Source organism: Marmota monax, unplaced genomic scaffold (genome assembly GCF_021218885.2).
Source record: "Marmota monax isolate L192 unplaced genomic scaffold, Marmota_monax_Labrador192_F-V1.1 WCK01_AAM20220418_F8-fsc00288, whole genome shotgun sequence".
In the NCBI taxonomy this organism is placed as follows: Eukaryota; Metazoa; Chordata; class Mammalia; order Rodentia; family Sciuridae; genus Marmota; species Marmota monax.
In genome coordinates this window covers 419,481-441,958 of record NW_026693586.1, presented here as the reverse complement: position 1 = coordinate 441,958, position 22,478 = coordinate 419,481, and the positions used below count along the sequence as shown (strand labels likewise).

The 22,478-nt window shown below is 52.4% G+C and overlaps 1 protein-coding gene across 3 annotated transcripts; it reads right to left on the bottom strand.

Moving 5' to 3' along the window:
* Positions 1-1,081: 1,081 nt before the first annotated feature.
* Ctsb (cathepsin B) lies at positions 1,082-21,226 on the bottom strand. Of its 3 annotated transcripts, none has more exons than XM_046459295.2 (10): positions 21,094-21,226; positions 10,179-10,329; positions 9,516-9,601; positions 7,928-8,042; positions 7,108-7,226; positions 5,569-5,654; positions 5,171-5,314; positions 4,681-4,797; positions 2,397-2,525; positions 1,082-2,033 (listed from the first exon to the last, which is right to left on the bottom strand). In XM_046459295.2, the coding sequence occupies exons 2-10, from the start codon at positions 10,302-10,304 to the stop codon at positions 1,936-1,938; spliced, it is 1,020 nt and encodes a 339-aa protein (XP_046315251.1). In that variant the 5' UTR covers positions 10,305-10,329; positions 21,094-21,226; the 3' UTR covers positions 1,082-1,935. The 3 variants fall into 3 exon arrangements, with proteins under 3 accessions (XP_046315251.1, XP_058439955.1, XP_046315252.1); XM_058583972.1 differs by lacking the exon at positions 21,094-21,226 and adding an exon at positions 12,830-12,852; XM_046459296.1 differs by lacking the exons at positions 7,108-7,226; positions 9,516-9,601; positions 10,179-10,329; positions 21,094-21,226 and having other exon boundaries at positions 7,928-8,001.
* Positions 21,227-22,478: the final 1,252 nt, after the last annotated feature.

Sequence of the window (22,478 nt, the reverse complement as noted above, 5' to 3'; positions counted from 1 at the left end):
CCCAGACTGACCTCCAGGGAAGACCGAAAAGGCACTGTCCCGCCTGTCCTCCCATGTGGACAGGCGTCCAGGAGGACCTTTGGAGCAGACATGATCCAGGGGGTCATTTCTGGCTGACTGAAGCCTTGAGATCCATCCCAAACACTGCAGAGCGGTTCTTCTGGTAAAGCCTTCACGTGTGATGCTGTCCCAGTGCCTTCTGGTGCTTCATGAAGCACACCCTGGCTGGCTCCACGGGTGGGAATGGAGTTGCAGGTGGGTACACGGTGGAAGAAGAACGGGAGTGGAAGCGTGGGAGCAGTGGAACTGTTAGCAACTCACTGAGGTCAGGAATATATTTGAAATTGCAGGAGTAAAGTGACTAGGAATTTGTGGCTTGAATAACCTTGTGAAACATTTTCTAAGTACTATAAAGAGCACCACGAACTCTTCTGTAACCTTCACCAGGTTGCTGTTGCAGTGTGGATCAACCCAGGGCCTCACGCACTGGTAGTTCTTCCACTGACACCCCCCCGCAAACCAGGTTTTTAAGAGCTTATTTGATGTAGCCTCTAATTCCTAACTTACTGGAAGACAAGCTTCCCAGGTGGGGAAGGGAAATAACTATGGGCAGGCAGGTGAATGAGTGCTGATTATTGTAGTTTCTGGTTCCCTCAAGAACTGGTGCACTTGGTTATGATACTTCACTAGGATTATGCAAAGGAGTAGTTCTTGGACAGCAATATAAACTAGTGAACAAAAGGGAACTCAAAACACCACACACAGGCTCTGGCTCCACCCTGGGAGATGTGTCTCCTGGGAAATGGACAACCTGATCTGGAAGACCAACATGGTGCTGCACCTTGAAACCTCAGCAGATTGTGGGGCTTGTGGGTGAACAGTGGAATACAACTAGGTCCTTACCTTTGAGCAGGGACAAGCTTGTCAAGACAGAAGGGTTGATGAGGATGACAGGGAACCAGGGAGAGACAGATGCCCTGACTTGAAAACACGAAGCAGTTTCCAGAAGGCTAAAGACCACAAGTGCACAGGCCAGGACCACAGGGCCCCGTCCGGAGGATACTGAGGCACCATCAGCAGATTTCACTAAAGGAGAAACCTTTTATTGGCACAGTCATTCCTTGTTAAATTGACAGGGTGAAGATGTAATTTTTCAAAAACAGTAAAAGCTGATTTCTCCCAAACTAGTTTCAATGTGGTAGTCAAGGTCAGTAGGTCAGCCAGCAAATCATGACCACTTGATTTGTTTTAAGCCAGACCATTGGGAGACAATCTGTAAAAATGAGTATAGCTCTTCCAGCTATTAGATTTGTTCATTCACATGATCAGCTGAGGTGCACAAAAAATAAAACTTCTATTAAAAAAGAATCAGCCAAGGACAGAACCAGAGAGGGCTTACAGCACTACCAAGGGCCATGGATGCAGGTGCCCTGGGTTGACGCGGCTTTCTCCAGAGGATTGCACGCCATGCCTGCTATGGACCTGTGGCATCTAGAAGGCTACTTGCTTAGAGGCACTGCTCCACGTGGGCATTTGTCCTGTTGGGACTCCACAGACCCTTCCTTTGGAAAGCCTGCAGCCAAAGCCGGTGGGTCTGTCGCTGCCTGGACGAGGGGTGGGAGGGTGTTGCAGCCAGAGCCGGAGCAGCAGGCACTACAAACAGCACTAGTCTACGGGGAAGACTCAGGGTGCACTGTGGCCATTGTCCACTGAACAGCCTGGGGGGGAGCAGGAATGGACACGTTTCCTTGGAAGACAGTTCTACCGGGAGGCGTGAGTTTGGCCTGATCCAGTTCTTTAGACCCTGTCTACAACTTCTTGTACCTTATGTGAACTCAAAGAATAAAAGACATTCTTGCCCGCGTCTCACACCCCCAGACCAGTTGGCTACGTTTAGGGAAACCCCCAGGACTGGCCAGCCAGGCCTGCGGCAGACTAGATCTTTGCCCAGTATTGCTCAGTGCGTGGGATTCCAGCCACAATTTCTGATTCAATTCCACAGTGATCCTCTCCTCTGAGGATTTTAAAGAACCCTGGAAACAGAAAGAAAGGTGCTTTGAATGTATGCCTTCATTTCTGATCCTTGTCAATAATTCAGACTCACTCCAAGGGCTGAGAGTGAGTCACCTGCCCCCTGCAGCACCACTGTGCTCTCAGCTTCTGGCCCAGCAGCCGGGCCCTCCCCTCTCCAGGCACTTTCACCAACCCCAGGTCACCTTCACAGCCTGGTCCAGTGGGAGCTGCTGTGCAGAGCTTCCTGGAGCCACGGCCCGGTGCACACCACCCTCTCAGGCTCAGAGGCTGTCTACGTACGTGGAGAAGTCCCAACCCACCAGCACCCAGTCTGTTCTGGCTCATGACTCCCTATCTGCAGCAGGAAGGGGGCTGCCACTCACCGTTGTCACCCCAGTCAGTGTTCCAGGAGTTGGCCACCAGCCAGTAAGGGATGCCATTCTCTACCCCCCAGCCAAGGATGCGGATGGCGTGGCCTCCCATCATCTCTCCAGCAACATGCTTGTACACTCCTGAGGAAGGGAAAGCCAGTTCAGACCAAGTCCAGGCCACCATCCCGCTCCACAGCACCCCGACTCAGCTAGCCACCCCCAGCAGCAGAGACAGGCCTCCCAGCCAGACCCTGGGTTCCATCGACAGAATACAGACAGACAAAGGGCTAGAACACCACTGCTCCATCAGAAGACTCCAGGGGCTCCCGTGATATAGGGAGATAATCCACACGTGGTTTTGGGTTTTGTTTTTTGTCTTGCAGTAGAGGATGGAACCCAGGGCCTCATGCATGCTAGGCAAGTTCTCCACCAATGAGCTAAAAAGTGCTACCTTTCCAGCACTATTTTTTTTTTTTTGAGAAAAAGGAAAAAGAACATTTATTGCTTTGCTAGCAAAGGAGAAACACAGGGGACTCCTGTCCTGTCCCCGAGGCTGTGATTCTGCCCATCAGCAGGAACAGGGGGCTTTTAAAGAGGTGATTCAAAGGCCACATTCCATGTGTTCTCCTTTGGATTTGTAATTCACTTGTTATTTTGTGAGACAGTCATTTCTGAAAGCTTCTGGTACCATCCCCAAAGTCTGGATTACTTCCTTTCTATGGTGAGTGCATACTCAGGGAAAGATAAATCTGCCTAAAATGGGGAAGAAAGGTAATTCCCCATTTCCCAGAGATTAGGGAGGAACAGAGAGAGAGGAAGAGAAAGAAAGTGTCCATTTAGAAAATAAGCTGCAGTAGCAGAGCATCAAGGGCTATATTCAAAGCATAAAGTTGGTCCTCCAGCACTTTTAAAAATTATTTTACCATGCCCAGGCTGGCCTTAAACTTGTGATCCTTCTGCCTCAGGCTCCCGAGTAACTGGGATTAAAAGCATGTGCCCAGTACCAAATACATTTTTAAAAGCCCAACACACTCAACTATGTGAAATATTGAAATGGAGTCCGACAAAAAGATTTGTTGGTTGATTTTAAAAACAAAAGGTCTAATCATTAAGTTTTTTTTTTCTTCTTCTTTTGGTACTGGGAATTGAACTCAGCGACGCTCTACCACTGAGCCATATCCCCAACCCCTTTTCTTTTTATTTTGAGACAGGGTGTTGATAAGCTGCTTAGGGCCTTGCTAAATTGCTGAGGCTATCTTTGAATTTTCAATCCTCCTGCCTCAGCCTCTGGAGCCATCAGGATTGCAGGCATGTGCCACCACATGTGGCTCTCTCTAATGACTAACTTACAAAAGAAATTTACTGCTGAGTGACCAATTATCTGTTTTACATCCTGGGATTCTGTATAATTATGGGTTTGTCTGTCAAGAGTTTTACACAGCTTGAAGAGTTTTTAAATTGCTGCTCTGGGGTGCATTGGAGAGGTGAGGTGGGAGGAGGATGGATCACTGGTGTTGGCTGATGGGAAAGATGCTGGCCAAGGAGCTCGGATATCTGGTTAGTCAGGCCTTCCCTGCCAGATGAATCATCTGTCAAATCAGAAACATCTTTAGTAACATGCAGAGGACTGTGTAAGTATTGCCCTCATGACAATACTTATTTTTCTTGCCCAAATAATCTTCCTTTGTTCCAAATTGAGAGCACTGGTATTACATCTGGTTGAATGTAAATAAGAGAAAAGTAGGAACAAAGGCAGTTCACCTGGAATGGGGGGCTTCTAAGGAGCTGACACTGACAGGGTCAGGAATGGGAAGCATTCGGCACCACCCAGAGCAAGGTATTTCCTTTATTCATCTCTGGATGTCAGGTGTGACACTAGGTCTTTGCAAAGACAAAAACAAAAATGATTGAAATAGGCCACTCAGTCCCCACTGTTCAAATGTGGAGACTGATGAAGGACACGGGCCAAGGCAGGAGGGACCACTGCCAGGGAGAGGGAAGGTCCCAGAGAGGAGAGCTGAGCTGGGCTTGGAGGGATGAAGAGGAATTAGCCAGACAAGTTCCTGGAGAGGGATGTGGGATACTATGTGCAGAGATGAAGGAAACCAGGACAGCACAGGTGGAAAGCAGTGGCCACAGGACTGCCGGGAGCCACAGGTGACTGGCAGGAAGGAGGGTGGACGAAGGGAGGTCCGGCAGCCCTCCTCCTCAGGAGCCCCAGGTCTTCCTCCGGGTGAGTCCTGCTGACCCACTTGAGCACCTGCCGGCTGAACCCTCCACCCAGCTGCCTACACACCTGATTTGTAGGTCAGGAAGTCTGAGAAGACGGTGAAGGCGCCCTCCACTGGGCCGTTTTTGTAGATCTCTGCCATGATCTCCTTCTCGTTACTGGAGACGCTGTAGGAACTGTACCCTGGAGAGGGAACCACACCAGCTGGGGTGAGGGCCACCTCGGCTCCCACAGGCAGTTATCTGCTGATTTACAGCAGGAGGCCAAGAAAGGCTTCCTAAGGAGTGAGCTGGGCCTGGGAGCTGGGCAGAGTGGCATGGGAGGGGGCTGAGGACCCCAGCGCTCCAGGACGGGCCACCGACTCACACAATAAGGGATTCGGTCTCTCGCAGCTCAAAAGGGCTGAAGCTGGATCTGGGGTGGAGCAGGCAGAGTGTGGGGGTGTGAGGCGAGGAACTTCTGTTCCTTCCTCCTTCCCAGTGTTCCTGGACCCTAGGATCTAATGGCCCTAGTCTCTGTCTCCCTTTGGCTTGTGGCAGATCCCAGCCCACCTTACCGTAGTGCTTGTCCTCTTTGTAGGATGGGGCATAGCCGGGCTCACAGCTCTTGCTGCATCTGGGAGTGTCCCCCTCCCCTGTGCACTGGGGCCTGGAACCGTTGACGTGGTGCTCACAGGGAGGGATGGAGTAGGGTCTGCAGCCTGATGGACAGAGTGGACGAGGGGGGTCAGCCTACAACCACCACCGAAAGACCCTCAGGCCAGGAGGAAGGACTGGACACAGGCTAGCCCATGCCTGCAGCCCTGACCTGGGGCTGACCCTGTCTGGAGGGCTGCCTTATCTGTGTCCGTCTTCCTGCCCAGCCCTCTGCCCTCCACGGTCCTTCATAACAGAAACCAAAGCCGTCCTGACGCAGGGCTTATGGAACCCTCTGGCAGACAGGAATCACACTCACCTATGTGGGAGTCATACAGGCCACCAGAAACCAGGCCTTTTTTTGTCCAGAAGTTCCAAGCTCCAGACGGATAGCCTCCATTACAGCTAGAAAAAGAGCCTTTTGTTAAATTCAGTGTAAGAGAAGTTCCGGTTGTGCACAGACCACTGCCTGGGTCCACATGCCCTAGCACTGGCATGACTGTCCTCCCAGAGCCCACCAACCCCCCCGTCACCCTCCCTCAACTTACTTCTTCAGGCATCCGACCAGGCTCCCATCCCTTCCCATAAACCCCCCCCCCCCCCAGAAGAGAGGACTCTTACATTCATGTCTACACCAAACTAGGCTCTAGGCTTCCTTCTTTCTGGAATGGTGGTTCTCAACCAGGCAGGATATTATAATTCCCCGAGGTAGAGGAGCTCCAACGTCCTCAACTGTAGTTTTTGATTTTTGAGGTTTCAGTTACCTGTGCCACCAACTGTGGTCTAAAATGTTCAATGGAGAGTTCCTTCATTTCCTAAGTCTTAAATTATAAGCTGTTCTGACCAGCGTGATGAAATCTCACACCATGCCACTCCAGTTGGCACGGAATGAGAATCATGCCCTTGTCTGGAGTGTCTGTGCTGCATGCACTACCTGCCCATCAGGCACTTAGTAGCTGTCTTGGTCGTCAGGTTCCCAGGTCTTTTCACAATGCTTGTGTTCAAGTTATTTTACTTAACAGCGGCCCCAGAGCCCAAGAGTGACAATGCTGACAATCTCAGTAGGCCAAAGAGAAGCCATAAAGTGCTTTATTTAAGTGAAAAGTTCTGAACTTAATAAGAAAAAAAAAAATCAGATGCTGAGATTCCCAAGTCTCTTATCCCTGAAATTATATCGAAAGAAAAAGAAATTTGTGTTGGTTTTGTCTCTGCAAAACTTATGGGCATAGCAAGTGCTAAGTGCTTAGTTAAGGTGGAAAAAGCATTAAATTTATGTATAGGAAAAATCAGCACATACAGGGTTCAGTCCTAGCCTGGGTTTTGGGCATCCATGAGGGGTACTGGAGCGTATCCCCTGCGGGAAAGCAGGGACGAATGTACTAGGAAAACCCACCAGTGCCAGAGAGCGATTCACTGGTGTGCAGTGAGGCCCAGGCACGTTTCTTTAACTCGGGCCTTTCTATGTGCAGCCACGGATGTGCACCACTGGTGTGGGCCCAAGGCCGGACGTTAGCACTGGTGAGCCCCTGAGTTAGGGATACAGCTCAGTGCGATCCACCTGGGGCCCACTGTCTTGATTCAAAATAAGAAAATAACCCCAAGGCAAGTACATTTCCATGAACAGGAAGAAGGAACAAGTGAGGAAACACCAGTCCCAGGTTCAGAAATTTAACGGCATTTTCTGAGACCATGTTGTGCCAGGACCCTCCCCTCGCCCAGCTCTGTAGGTCAGACAGTGGCAGCCACTCCGGGCCTGCTTCCACTCCTCTGTCTCAGCCAAGAAACACCTTCCCTCCCCTAAGAAGTCCTCAGTGTCATTCTGCACTCAGGCCTCTGTGTAAAGGTGCCCAAGACTCACCCGTCCCCACACTGGCCGCCACAGCAGGTGAGCATGTCCTCTGCAGACACCTCCACACTGACGTGCCCGTTGGTGTGGATGCAGATCCGATCAGACATGGCCTCCACAGCCCCAAATGCCTGTGGGAACAAGTCCTGCCCAGTGAGGCCGCTGCCACGCCCGACCTGTGGCATCTCCCGCCATCACCAGAGAGGTCTGCAGACCTCGTGGATGGCCAGTCTCTCTCAAAGCCACGTGTGACTCCAACTCAGCTTCCAAGCAAAGACCAATCCACCTGAGCCTCTACCTGGGGACTCAGCTCACTTCTGAAGCAAACACAAACACACAGCTCAAATACTGCCTGGTTTCACCTAGAGGAGGAGCTTGGGGTGCAGCAGGAGTCTGTGTTGGCGGCAGCCCCGACATCAAGGTGAAAGGAGCTCTGGGAGAGGGTGTGGTGGCTGCACAGCAGTGCCCACATACTAACGCCACTGAACTGCACACAAAAAATGTTAAGATGGTGGCAATTTCTGCTATATGTATTTTACCACAACTCAAAAACAAGGACAGCTCATTGACAGAGATGGGACACTCAGGAAGCAGAGTAGTGGCCAGCGCTGCCCGTGTGTACAGGGACTCGCCCTCTGCAGGGCACACAGCCCATTCATTTCTCCACCCAATCCTCGCCACAACTCCTGACCATGACACCATCATTAGACTGATGGGAACTGAATCTGAAAGTTAACGTCACTTGCCTGGTCACAGTTGATCCCTCCACAGACTGTTGACCATTCCCCCACCCGTTCTGCTCCTGCAGCAATCCTAGCCAACTGGGTCTTACCCAGCAAGAGCCACAGGAACCCTGGTCTCTGATCTCTTTGATGGTTGGACAGTCGGGCCACTGTTCCCGAGCATCGAAGCTTTCAGGCAGATTGATGTCCTCAGCGAACCGAACTCTGGACAAAGGAAGGTCTTCATTACAAACTGTCACCTTGCAATTCACCCCGCAAGATGCAAAGGTTTCTTGGTTAAGGGCTGCACCAAGAGAGCAAGTGAGGGCTGAGATGTGCAGAAGTTCCCCTCACGGTCTGGTTTTTTGGTAGTGGGAACTGAACACAGGGGCATTTTGCCACTGAGCTGCATCCCCAGCCATTTTTACTTTTTCCCTTTGAGCCAGGGTCTCGCTAAGTTGCTATCCCCCTGCCTCAGCCTTCCGGGTCCCTGGGATCGCAGAGGTGCGCTAGGAATCTTATAACACAGAACTTGATCCCATGGCTCAATGCAATCTGGCATTCTGTACGCTTCTTTCTAGATTCGTTTGATATTTTTCAACAGTTCTATGTCTCTTGCTTCCTCTACCCACCTTTAATCATAAACATCTGTCTAGATGCTTTAAATCATTTTTAAAATTTAGTTTTGTGATTTTTTTTCTGGGTTTTCATTTCACATAAGAGGTGTACTGGAACAAGACGACACTGGCTGTGAGTAGAAAAGTATCTGGGATTCATTCTTTTTTCTCTTTTCCTTAAAGAGTCATTTAGCTGTATGCCAAGACAGATGTGCCCCACCCTAGGTTTCACAGTCTTTAACACTCAAGTTCTCACCAGGCGTGGCACACACACCTGTAATCCCAGTGGCTCGGGAGGCTGAGACAGGAGGATCACGCTTTTGCCAGCCTCAGCAATGGCAAGGCGCTAAGCAACTCAGTGAGACCCTGTTTCTAAATAAAATACAAAATAGAGCTGGGGATGTGGCTCAGTGGTTGAGTGGCCCCGAGTTCAATCCCTGGTACCCGCCCGCAAAACAAAACAAAACAAAAAAAAACATTAAAGTTCTCCAATGTGTGGGGAACACATCCTGTCACTGCTACATCCTCAGCCCCAAGGAGTCCTACAACTTCACTTTTCCTATCTATCTCGCTGCGATTCTCCAAATGGATGCAGTCCACTTCCCACTTTCCGACTTGGAATGGCTAAAAATGAAAACTGTGCTCTTCTTACAACCCTAAGAGCTCAGGCTGGAATAGAAATGATGAATTACCCTTGCCTTCCTGTAAACAGTGAAGTCAGGACCTCAACCACCCCACCCTCAGGCAGCCACCTGTAATGGCTGCTGGGAGTAACAGCTCCATGAAAATGCCCTAGGCCGTGTTCTAGGAAAAGGAAACACAAGGGCAGATCCTATGGCTGGCTCTTCTTAAGATTTTCCAAAATGGAGTTCATTGAGACCCATCTGCCATCCTGGAGCCTTGTCCCGGGCTCTAGGACACCTTGGAGATGCCCATACTGGCCGGAGGTACCCTGTACCTGGAGGTGTCTGGGCAGCTCTGAGGGGGACCTAGGGCGGCTCCCTTTCCCCCTCCACGGTCCCTCATGGCTGCCTGTGGCCCACAGGCTGAGAGCCAGGGCTTCTCCAGGCACAGCACTCACCTCTCGGGCAGCCGGGGCCCACCCAGGAAGGTGCCACACAGCCTCTTCAGGTAGCTCACATCCACATTGTAGAAATTGCGTCCCGCCTGGAAGAGAGCCATGCCTGTGACTGTCACCTACCAACCCAGAGGTTGCTGGCATGGGGTAGGCGGGCACGCTGCCCACACACAGGGTCCTCCTCAGGGAAGACCAGGGAGACAAAAGAACTGGAGAACCACCAGAGCAGCCCATGGGCACAGTGCAGCTCCCAGACCAGGTGCCTTCTCCATCTGCTGACAGGAGACCCCATGCCCCACCCCCCGCCCTGCACAAGGCTCACTCCTCATTTCTTGGTTCCCACAGTCTTCAGGGATCAGCAGGAACCAGCAGTGGTGGGAGAGGGCACTGATGGAGCCCAGGGGCCTCCACTGCGGGCTTCTCGGGCTCCCTGGCTGTGGAGGGCTGGGAACTCACCTACTCCTCCATGCCTCGGCCTACCTGGGGACACTCGCTCATGCCTGTTCCCATGCCCACGGTGCACAGGGAGGGAGGAAGCGACCATGATCCTACGCTTTAACTTTCTCACACAGAAGGTCCTGTGGCCCCACTGGGAGCCATCCGAGTGCATAGGCCAACCCCCAAGGTGACATAAGGACAGACACAGGAAGCAGCCCCGCAGCCTACCTGCCACGTGGTGTTCTGCTTGTTGATGTAGGTGATCAGTTCGTCTGACAGCGGGTGGAAAGAAGTTCTGCCCTGGGCTCTGGTCAGCACCAGTAGATAGCAGAGAAAGGCCAAGGGCCACCACATTCTGGAAACTGGATCCTGAACCCACCTGGAAAGGACAGGACGGGGGGGGGAGTTATGATGGGTCCCACGCTACACACCAGGGCGCTCCTCGGGCAGACAGCAAGGCTCTCATCCTGGCCCCTTGGTGAAGCCTGGGGTGACGGCAGATGGACCTCAGGGGTCTACGGTGTCCACAGCCTCCTCCACTGTGCCCATGCTCCCGCCATGCCTGATGGCCAACATGAGGACACAGACAGTCCGGGGGCTGTGCCGTGACTAAACTGAGCCCAGGGCCCTCTCTGCTACGTCTGAACTGCATGGATTTGTTCAAGAATTGGAGAGGCCTTCCCAAAGTGAGTGATCTGAAAGATGCATGTGTGACCACGTCCTGAGGGAAGGGCCAACGGGGCAGGCAAACACAAGCATGGCCCTTGCCAGCCACAGTGGAGACGACAGAAAAGCAGCTTCCGCGAGCCACCTGGCTCCTGCGAGCCCAGCGGGTTTTCCCAGTCAGCCAAGGGCTCTGCTTCCAGCCTCGGAGATGGGCCTTCTGAGAAACCACACCTCCCACCTCAGCCCTTCATCCGAGGACGCCAGCATGAGTCAGGAGGCCGGCGACTTCCAGCTCAACATGAATCACCCTCTCGGGCAAGGAGCTAACAGAAGCAAGTGTTTCCTGGCCGACACCTGCGGCCTGGCGAGGGCCTGGGTGGGGAGCGTGGGTGGGCTGGGCGGCTGGTCCCCGGGGCTCCTGAGAGCAGGCTCTACCTCCTCAAGGTCAGGCTGTGGCAAAGGCCCCGAAGGGCCTGTGACTTAGTGTCAGTGCAACACCGCCTCACAAGGAGACCCGCACAGGGAAGAGTCAAACTTCACCATGGCTTAACTCAAGCCCACTGTGTCAGCTGGCAGAGAGGGCAGGCCACGCTCAGGGTTCTGACCGTGAACATGTGAACAGCTAACAGTCCAACAAGTGCAAGAATGATTCTTCTGGAAGAATACACATGTGAGGAGAGAGAGATGTTCTGGAAAGAGCTCTGTGGAGGCCCTCCAGGATGGCACATGGATCGCTATCGTTACTTTCTGGTGTGTGGGTGTGTGCACACGCGTGTGTGGCACTGAGCACTGAATCCAGGAGTGCTCTTCCACTGAGCACACCCTAGACCTTTTATCTTTTATTTTGAGACAGGGTCTTGCTAAGTTGCCCCGACTGGCCTGGAACTCGAAAGCCTCCTGCTCAGCCTCTCAAGTAGCTGGGATCACAGGCATGTGCCACCACGATGGCTGCCTGCCAACTTTTAAACCTGTGTGCTGTGACTCACACAGGTTGACATTTAGAAAGTTACTATACAGATACACTATCGTCCAAGTGAAAAGACACAGGCACACACACAGCTGCTCACTAAATAACTCTCTCGATAAGACCAGAAACAGAGTCAATGTCTAATAGCAGGTAATTGTTAAATCATGGTGAATGGCCAGGTAGATTACAAAGCAGTCGCTGAAAAGTGAACTAGCTGAATCATATCGTACTGATAGAGCAAAAGCGCCCAGGTCCTACTGTTATGTGGAAAAGTGAGTTGCAGACCATTAGTAAGGTGGGCCTGTTAAGCAGGGAGCATGGGTAGGTGCCGTCCTGCAGCTTCGGGCAAGATGTGAGAGGCGCAGCCAGGCCTGGTGGCACAGCATACAATGCCAGCTCCCTCTCAGCTACTCGGGAAGCCCAGGCAGGAGCAGCACAAAAGCTGCCAGCCTGGCAATGAGCATGATCCTGTTTCAAAATAAAACAGCGATGATGAAGATGATGCTGATGGCAGCGGCGGCTGGGGGTGCAGCCCAGTGGTGGGTGCTCGAAACCCTGGGTTCAAGCCCCAGTATGGGGGGAAAAAGTCAAAGAAAATATACAAAAGCAGTAACTGTGCCAGGAGACCATACTGCTATGGTCTGAGTGTGTCCTCCAAAGGGCCATGTTGCAGGAGCTTGGCCTCAGTGTGGCCATGTGAGGAGGTCGTGTGACACACAGGAGGTGGGGCAGGTAGGAGGCCTTAGTGGGCTCTGCTCCAGTCTCTGGTTTCTCCTCTAGCCATGTAATCTCTCCCTATCATACACGATGCCACCATGATGCCATCTGCTGTGGGGTAGCCCAGGCCAACAGGGTCCTCGCCAGGGCTGCCTGGTCTTGGTCTTGAACTTTCAGCCTCCCAAACTGTGAGCTAAATAAAACCTCTTAAAAAAAAAAAAAAATGAACATGTTCTTGCATTTCAAACTCTTGTTTCTTTTAGGAAGGATCGTAGCAATGCTGCCAAAGACCCTGAGTCACCAAGTTGGTAAACGATCAATTCTGTAATAATCTCCAGATGCATTCTCAATCATCCTCTGCCACCAATGAGGCTTCCTCCCTAAAGACTGCCTGCTCAATGCCCTTAATGTCCCCATGTCCAGTGACTCATGGGGAGGCTGCCTTCTCATGTGATCACGTGCCAGCCGGCCACATGGCCTGCAAATTGAGGTAAATGTGTCCAGCAAAAGTCGGGCCCCTCTGACTTACACTGGCATTTTAATCTTTTCTCAAGACAGTGGGCACTGGTGCAGAAACACCAGAGTGTCCACTCCTTGAAAGTGGGAGTCTGGATGAACAGATGACAGGTCGCCAGGCTTGTTCTCTCATCTCTTGTATATGGAGAATGAGTGTCCCCAGGTGCCCCCGGGAGGCTCGGCATCTGCTGAGATGGGAAACCATAAGCCAAGAGAAGGAGAGGAGCATTTCCATGGCAACCTAAATTTTAAAATGGGATTTCTTTGGTTTCTGGGGTGGCAGAGAACACAGGCACTCCCATCTCCCAGGTGGCCCCCAGTTCCTGCAGCCCCCCTGGCACTCTGCCAGCAGGGAGACCCGTGTGCTCACTCCTCTTCCTTTGGTCCCACTGCTCCTCCCCATGCTCCTGTGAGCTGGAGCCACAGCTCAGCAGGGACCACCCAGCGCCCAGCCCACTCACTGCAGGATAAGCACGTGGAAGAAGACTCCTTTCAGCCCTGTACCTGTGGCACAGACTTCGGGGGGCTACCAGCTGCTGTCGCCTGGTGGTGAGGACAAGCCCTGGTGTGGAGGCAGGAGACCTGCATTTGTGCCTCAGCTCCACCACTAACCGGCACTGGGGGCACCAACCTCTACGGAGCCGCGGTTTCACCACCCATGAAGCTGATTAGTAGGTACCATGTCTCTGTTGGCAGCTGTATGTGAACCGAGGCAGGGCAGAAGCCCCTGTGTGGTGCCGGGTGTACACACAAAAGAGTGCTGTGCTGCTCACTCCAACAGGCTCCATTTCCCCTTCTCTCCTCCCCTTTTCCCCACCTCTAGCATGGGCCAGGTGACTCCAGTTTACCCCAAACCTACCCCAAATACCTCCACATTGCCAGAAGAATCTGCATTAAAACAAGCTTCTAAACTGGGCCCAGTGGCGCACACTGATCCCAGCTGCTTGGTAGGCCGTGTAAGGAGGATCACAATTAGCAAGTCCCTGTCGCAAAATTTAAAAAGAGCTGGGGCTGTAGCTCATTGGCAGAGCATCTCTGGGTTCAATCCCTGGTGCTACCAAAACAACAACAACAAAACCTCAACAACAACAAAACCCACCAAAACCATCACACACAAACAAAAGCCCCTGGGTTCCAACCTCAGCGAACCTCTACATTTTAAGGATTCTGATACTGCTGAGAGCCCATCTCTGAAGCCAAATGTCCCCTCCTAGAGGAAGAGACAGATACCCTGAGAGCAGGGGCAGTTTCACTCTAGTGAGTAGCCAACTTCCATTATCCCAACGCTGCTCAAATGGCAATCCCTCTGGGAATGCGCAAGGGTGCGAAAGACAAGCTCAGCTGCTAATACTCTGTCAGGGGTTCCAAGGTCTTTGCCAAAACAGCAATCCACTTTCACTTCCCCTAGTTCAGGCAAATGCTTTCCTCTTATTTCTCAATTCAGTGATTTTTAAAAATTACACAAGATGAATAGAAAGTCCTTATTTCAGGAGGGGAGGGGGCCCAAACAGGAGGAACACACTTGCAAGCTGTGGGCTACTGTTATTTCTAGTCCCGGTCAATGGGCTTCCCAGCAAGATCTGGAATCCACTGCACCCCCCCCACCCTTTCCAAGTCAGTCTCTGGTGACAAGATCAGGCCCTCCTTCCTCCCCTGGCCAAGCCCGTGTAGCACTCAATGGTTCATACATCCCACTGGTGTCCTGAAGAATGCTGTCATGTGTAAAGAAAGGGTTTGTGGTCAAGTGATCCACTCCCACAGCAAAACTGTTCCCCAGACACCCTAATGACTTCCCAGGACAAATGTGAAGTTTGGGACTCTGGAAGGAGATGGAATGGACGTCAGGAGAGGAGCTAACGCCAAGTCGTAGGGAGCCTTATGTATGTCCTGCCATCCTAAAAGAGTAGAGTTGGGCTGCCAGCGAGCTTGAGGAAGAAAGCTCCCCTCCACTGTTACAGAGTCCTCTGTTGAAGGACGTAGAGGGACAGGCCATAGGCCCCTGAAATTTCCAGATCAGAAAAAGTGAACGGACACCCAGAGCAGATTTTCCCTAATATCCTGCTCTTCTGCCCAGCGGTGCTATGAATCCGGCAGACCTCTTCCAGGGGTCTCTAAACAGTCCAGAGGCTTCAGCCAGGGGTGGTGGTGGCTCAGGTCTACATTCCAGCAACTCAAGAGGCTGAGGTAGGACGATCATAAGTTCAAGGACAGCCTCAGAAACCTAGCAAGACCCTGTCTCAAAATAAAGGGACCGGGATGTAGCTCAGTGGTAGAGGGCCCTGGGTTCGCTCCCCAGGACCGTGGGAAAACACAGATGCACCATCAGTGCCTACATTCTGAAGTAACCACAAACCAGGACTGTACCTGGAGATGGCAGAGCCACTGCATCAGGGGAAGGTGGGAAATGAGGAGGAGGGTGAAGACTTGGTGGGACCGGGACAGAGAATATATGCGTTTCTTTCTCTTCCATAAAAACTTGGCTTGGTTCTCACCATCATTAAAGGCAGCTGTTCAAGTTCCAACCTCTTCAGTACACCCACAAAACAAGACGGCGTGGATCCTCACTGCCCCTCCACTTCAGCTCACCCAGTTATTTATACCTCAAAGCTGGAGCAGCCTGGGGCAAGGGAGAGGGTAATCTCAAGGACCCACTGGAGGCCCAGGAGCCTTCCTTCTTTGCTCTGAATCACAGCCTTGATGTGGTCTTTGGTGTTTTATGTCTTTGCTCCTAAAGGAATTCTTGGTTGATCACGTTTAAATTCAGATACAAACAGGCTGGGGGTGCAGCTCAGTGGTACAGCCCTTGCAGCGCCCGCGCCCTCGCGCACACATGGATCCCAGCCCTTGGCCTCATCTCTCTCCCTATGAGCAGGCAGTGGCCTATCAGTCCCTTGGAGCCAGGCTTGATGTGGCTAACTTCTGCCTGGCCCAGAAAAGGCATCCAAGCCAGGAACCAGCAGCGCCACTATCTAGTCCTGGAGACTCCATGGGAACCAGGAAGAAGGTTCCATATGTCACCTGAACCCTTCAGGCCATTAAGACACTTCACAGGCCACCCACTTGCCAGTCAACTTCCAAAATAAGTCAATCATTCACACCAGGTGCAGCAGGGCCAGCCTGCTCAAGCCACTCTCCCACACGCCTGGAAACGTCGGGCTACAATGCCCACAAGTGGGAACTGAAGATCAGCCACTGCAAACCCACACCCTGCACAAGGAAGAAAATCACAACCCTCGGACCAGAACAGTGGACACACAAAGGCCCTCAGCAGTTGAAAGAAATGTTTATTGTTGGTGGGAAACCAGACAGTCTTACTGAACAATGTTCTGGTTACGTTCTGGAAGATTCTCTCCCAGCTCTGAGATGCTGACAGGGGCGCTACATTACCCAGGCCTGTTTCTAAAGTGGGCATATTGCAGAGCTTTTAGAGAGCCTCTGAGATCTAAATGAGATTAGTGTCTATGCCTCTCAGCTGGCTGGACAGGGCAGCTCCCTGAGGATGGGGCAGGCGACACTGAGCTTCCTGGCTGGCTGGGGGCTGGGACTGCTGGACATGAAAGCCAGCAAAAGAAAGGTGTGCCCCGCAGCTGGGTCCTGCTGTCCCCTGGTGGGGGGCGGGGAGTAGCACAGGGGCAGGAACAGATGGTTCTTACCAGGCAGACCTGAGAGGGAAGGAGGGGCCTCCCTGCACCAGGAAACCTCAACCCCCTCTCCACTGGTAGCTGAATATGCATCTCCTGCTTGCAGGGCAGTGAACACTTGCTGCCCCAGAAGAATTATTTTCAAAAGTATCCCAATTTGAGTGAAAAATTATGACTATTCCACTATTGATGACGAGGCCCTACGTGTTGACGTACTTGACCATCTTACTGCCAAAACCCCAGTGGATTCAAGTAAACCAAGAATGACGGGCAGAGGGCTCTGGAACTCTGACTTGGTCTGACACACCCTTGACTGAAGGAGGCCTTGGCTGGCAGCCTCTACCCCGACCCCAGCACTTGTGTAAGCAGGAAGCCATGTGACTCCTCTGTGACATGCCCTGCCCAAGTTCAGGACAGCAGGTCAGAGGGTCATGGAGCAGCCTGACCCCACCCAGGCTGGGAGGCAGAATATATGCCTGTTCTCTAGGGCTCTACCACCTAGGTGGTACCAGTCCAATGCTCAGCCAGCCCTGCTTACTGATAACATTAGATTATCTCCACCAGACCAAAGAAGTTACTGGCCTGGTAAAGAGAGATAAGGGTTCGAATTGAAATCCACGTGTCCTTCTCAGCACCCAGCATTCATAATTAGAAAAGGACCCCAGTCTTGTATAAGGCTTCTACTTTGCAGGTGGGAAAAACTAAGGCTTGAGAGAAGACCATGAACAATCTGTGAAGGAGCGCACCTACCTGAGCAGGGCAGATTAACTGTCAGGGATGAAATTCTACCACAGTCTTCTAAGTGATGCAACTCATGCTGCAGACTGCGGGTGGCCCAGCTTTCTTGTCTGTAAAGAGTAAGACTGCATCCCTAAACCCACACACAAATGAGAAAACGTGACCTAACTACACAGTTCAGACACCTAGGTCAGGACCTAAAGAACTCTGTGAGGGTTAGCTGTTCACAAACACATCAAAACACGCAAAGGAGCCAGTCATGGTGGCTGTAATCCCAGCAACTCCGGAGACTGAGGTAGGAGGATTACAAATTTGAAGCCAGCCTCAGCAACTTAGTAATGCCCTAGCAACTCAGGCAAGATTCTGACTTAAAATCAATCAATCAATCAATCAATAAGGACTGAGGATGTGGCTCAGCAGTAAAGCATCCCTGGGCTTAATTCCCAAACAATAAGTAAATATATACACAAAGGGAGCCAGGCACAGTGGCACACACCTGTAATCCCAGCTACCCAGGAAGCTGAGGCTGCAGGGGCTTGAGTTTGAGGACAGCCTAGGCAACTTAGTGAGAATCTGTCTTGGAAACAAAAATGCACAAATGCTACCAATGATCAACAACAAAACAGGGAAAGCCTCACTATTATTGATGCTTTTCTAGGGCAAAAAATAAAACTTGAATTTCTAGTCAGGGAAATTAAAACAGGTACCATTTCAAACCTACTAGATTGGTAAAAATTGAAATCTGGTAAGAGCTAGTATTGGTGAATAGAAGGAACAGGAACCTCCACACTGCTGGGAGTGAAACTGAGACAAGCCAGGTGCAGGTGCATGCCTGTAATCCCAGCAGCTTGGGAAGAGGAGGCACAAGAATCAGGAGTTCAAAGCCAGCCTCAGCAACCACAAGACACTGAGCAACTCAGTGAGACCCTGTCTCTAAATAAAATACAAAAAAGGGCTGGGGATGGGGCTCTGTGGTTGAGTGCCCCTGGGTTCAATCCCCAGTACCAAAAACAAAAAACAAAAAAAAAAAAAAACAAAACCCCACAAAACAAGAACAACAACAAACACCAAACTGAGACAGTCACCCAGGAGTGCACTATGTCAATATCCAGCACAATAGAATATGTGATGAGTCACATGCCTTGTGACCCAGCCTTTAATTCTGCTTCACTTTTGCTTCTACACAAGAGAAACTCTTGAAAGTAACTGGGAGATTCGAAAAGATATTTACTGTAGCACTTGAGCAATAGTGAAAAAGTAGGAAAACCAGGCTCAGGCAGGCCTATAATCCTAGCGATTTGGGAGGTGAGGCAGGACTACAAGTTTCAGGCCAGCCTAGGCAACTTAGTAAGACCCTGTCTCTAAATAAAAATAAAAAGGGCCCGGTGTGGTGGCATATACCTGTTATCCCAGTGGATTGGGAGGATAACAGGTTCAAAGCCAGCCTCAGCAATTTAGGGAGGCCCTAAGCAACTCAGCAAGACCCTATCTCAAAATAAAATATAAAAAAGGGCTGGGGATGTGACTCAGGGTTAAGCACCCCTGGGTTCAATCCCTGGTACAAAAAAATCATCATCATCATCATCATCTTCCCTGGTAGAGAAAAAAAAAAAAAAGAATCTAACTGTCCCTCATATAGGGTAACATACCATGTGTATTTAATGTGAATGAACTAGAGGCTGAGGATGTGGCTCAGTGGTAGAGCACTTGCCTAGCACGGTAAGGCCCTAGGTCAATCCCTACCACCACAAAAAGGAAAAAAAAAAAAAAGATGAATGAACTACATTAGATCTGTTAACAACACACACTTTATAACAACATTGCTTATGGATTGATACAGAGTAGAAGAAATTCCAAGGAAGCCCAGGAGAAGTATAAGAGGCCTGCAGAAGCAGAAACAATGTTCCTCTGAAGGAAAGCAGGTGCAGGAGAATAACTGACCCCCAGAAACCACTGCTCAGAGGGTTAGGGTTAGGTTTACCCTGGAAGGCCTCAGGTCTGCAGAAGGAGGAGTTAAGGCTTTAAGTTAAAAAAGAGAGAACTGGACTGGGAGCAGCAGTGCACACCAGCAGTCCAAGCAACTCTGGAGGTTGAGGAAGGAGGATTCAGAGTTCAAAGTCATCCTCAGCAACTTAGTGAGACTCCATCTCAAAATAAAAAAATAAAAAATGGATGAGAAGGGGCTCCGTGGTTGAGCGCCCCGGATTTAATCCCCAGTATCAAAACAAACAAAACAAAACCACCACCAAAAAGCCCTCAAGGGAGCAGGTGTAGGGACTACCAACTGCAGCAAGCACAGCACACAGATCCGATCAGCCCCACCATTGCCCTTCACGTGAATCATGCAAGTGTTTGTTTCTACCCCCTTGATCTTCAAATATTCCATTTCATATAGTTCAGCCTCGCATGTCTAACAATTTCCTCACACCAGATCATGAAAAGTAGACAGACCTGTGACTCCTCCCAAGTATTTCCACCCCTACTACAGAAGGGCCTCAACCCAAACTGCTGAATCAGCACCACAAGGGCTTTCAACCTGGGGCCCAAGGGCTTCCGGTCCCACTGCATGCCCAGTTTGAAACAGGGTTGTCCAGAGTCAACATCAAGGAAGTCCATTTGAGCCAGGTCTGTGGGGTGTCCCACCTGGTCTTCAAGGCAGGCAGATGAGGGACCTGCACTTTTGCACCAGGCAGTACCCTGAAAGGAGCAGAAACCGCTTTTCTCTACGGTGCCTTCAACTCTCTTTGGGAAGTTCTTTCTCTAGGAAGTTCAAAGGTCGTAGGTCACCATCACTAGGGCCAATGGGAAGTAAGTCTCCACTGAGAAGAGGCTGATGGGGAAGAAAAGAGCAGAACAACCTCCCAGGCCTCTTCACCTTCCAGCAGATTCACCAAGATGAACGGACTTCAGCCGATCTCTCGCAGAGGGAGTGACCCCTATCTCCCTGGCCCACTCACTGGTGTGGGAGTCGTGGGGCTGGGGCTTCCTCAGTGCCTGGCAGGGGACTGATACAGGCGCCTAAGAGCCAGGTCTAATTCACCTCATCCTGGCCTGCCCGCCGGCCTGCGGAGGCCACCCCACAGTGCCGCACAGGTACTACCCCCCCACTCCCGCCCGCCCTCCAGGCCACTGACTGAAGGAGGGGCTGTGCCCCAGGCCGCGAAGTACTCCCGGCCCCCAACCCTCCTGGCCTGAGGCTGTCCCCCTTCCAGGAGTCCAAGTGTAGCACTGACCACGTCCTCTTCCCATATCCCGAGAGCAAGCCCGACATAGTCCACCCCAGCCCGACCTCCACTCTTCCTGTTTGTTGGCTAACTCTTCTGGCCCGGCTCGCCCCAGCCACCCGGGATCATGGGATCCCAGGTGATGTCTTCTGGGATCCCATGAATTGTGTGGGGTTATGTGCTGAAAGTCGCCGGGCAAACTCTTTAGAATGAAAACAAATCAAGAAACTAAAGGAAAACAGAATGCAGGTCGATACCATTATCTCAGCAATCTGTGCCGAGGACCCGAGGCCAGGGCTGAGGCCGAGGGAGAGAAAGGCCGGCCACCGCCGCCGGGATCCGGGCCCAGCTTCCCCGCAGGCTCCTCCCCCGGGGCTCCCCGCAAACTCCCCAGCGCCCCGGGGCCGCCTCCGGCCCGCCCAGGGAGACCGCCGCGGCCGGGGCCGCCCGCCCAGCCCTGGGGAGCGCGGCCGGGGTGCACTGCGCCTCCGGCTCGCAGGCGGTCCAGCCCCGCCGGCCGCGACCGCCACCCCTGCCTGCCCCCCAGGACTCCGCGGGAAGGCGCCTGGGCCCGGCTGGGGCAGCAGAGAGGCCCAGCCTCGGCGCCCGCGCGCAGCTGGCTCCCCATCCTCCGCCAAGGTCACGTCTGTGGCGCCCCACGCCGGCGCACTCACCGGGCGCAACGCCGAGAGCCGGGGCCTGCCGTAGGGGAGCGGCGAGCTCGCGGAGACGAAGGCGGAGCCGGAGCCCGAGCCGCGGTGGCCGTCCCGGCCGCTCGCCCCTATTTAGCCTGCGCGGCCCCGCCCGCCCGGCTGGCTCGCCACGTGACGCCCCGGCGCGCCCCGCCCCGGCGCCCTGGCCTGCGCCGCCCACCGTTCGCTGCTCCCCAAGACCCGGCGGGCCACGGGGACTTTGCGCCTGGCGGTCCCCCAGGATGCCAAGCCCTGCGGACGGGAGCCGTCTGCGGCAGAGAGGCTGAAGGTGGTCCCCAGGGTCTCCACCCACCTGGAGAAATTCTCCAGGGACCCTGCGCCCCACACTGCGCTTTCAAAGCCGCCGGAGCGCTGGGTGGGGCGCGGCGGCTGTGCTTACTTCCTTGCTGGGGTTGGGGATGGAGACGCCGACTTCCTAGAGCACCCTTAGCATCTTGTAGCCGAATATTCTGAGAAGATATGGTTGGGGCTCAGAACGCGCCGGATACTTTGAACTGAAGGAATCCGGCTTAGAAGCAGAATCCTTCTGACCTTTCTTCTGATCCTCTTCCGCAAGGCAGACATAGAAATTAGATTGTTCCGCAAAGCAGTGGTAGAAACTGGAACTCACCTCCTGCAAGGCTTCCCTCATACCTAGAAATAATGCTCTAATCTCCCCTCCAGTGTAGGAGCTGGGGGAAAAAGAATCCCCGACTACTAAATACGACTCTCCTTCCGCGCGGGTCTTGTCCCATTCAGGGCAAGAAGGAATGCCTCCCACCCCCAAAGGCCTGGGAGGCACACAGCCAGCAAGCACAATTCATTTGCGGGAGTGCCCAGAGAGGTTGATGGGGGATGGTGAGGGGACTCAGAACTTACTTCCTTCTTAGGCTAATCTTGCAAGGTAGGTATAACCTCAGTTTTATTCAGGAGGTCAGGAAAGTCTGTAGTCTATCCAGGTTGTAAAGACAATAGGAAAGGTGTAGACTGGGCAGGTGTTCTGGGGCCATCCTGGGCAGCACAGTGAAACCTCACTTCTTAAAAACAGAGAGGAGAAGGGGGAGGAAAAAAAGAGAAAGGTGTGGGTCTGGCCAACTCCAAGGGTCCTGACCTTCAGGCTCTCCACTGAAGCCCGCAGATGGATGGCCATCAGGGACCACAGAGAGCTGTCTTAGACACAGGCAGTACCACCTCGTTGGTACCAAATTAAGGCAAGAGGGGAAAGAAAAAAAAAAATCTCTAGAGTCTAGGCATGGCTGCTGAACAGCAGTTGAGTGCAATGCCAAGGAGCTCAGACAGCAGTGGAGAAGGCAGCTCCAAGCCAAGGTGGTCCAGCTGCCTGCCTGCGCAGTAGTGTCCAGACGGTC

Excerpts from the sequence above, each read along its gene's own strand:
- Ctsb (XM_058583972.1), bottom strand. Across the intron at positions 5,315-5,568 it reads CCTGTATGACTCCCACATAG|GCTGCAGACCCTACTCCATC; the intron begins GTGAGTGTGATT and ends TCTGTCCATCAG. Across the intron at positions 2,526-4,680 it reads CTTCCTGACCTACAAATCAG|GAGTGTACAAGCATGTTGCT; the intron begins GTGTGTAGGCAG and ends TCCCTTCCTCAG.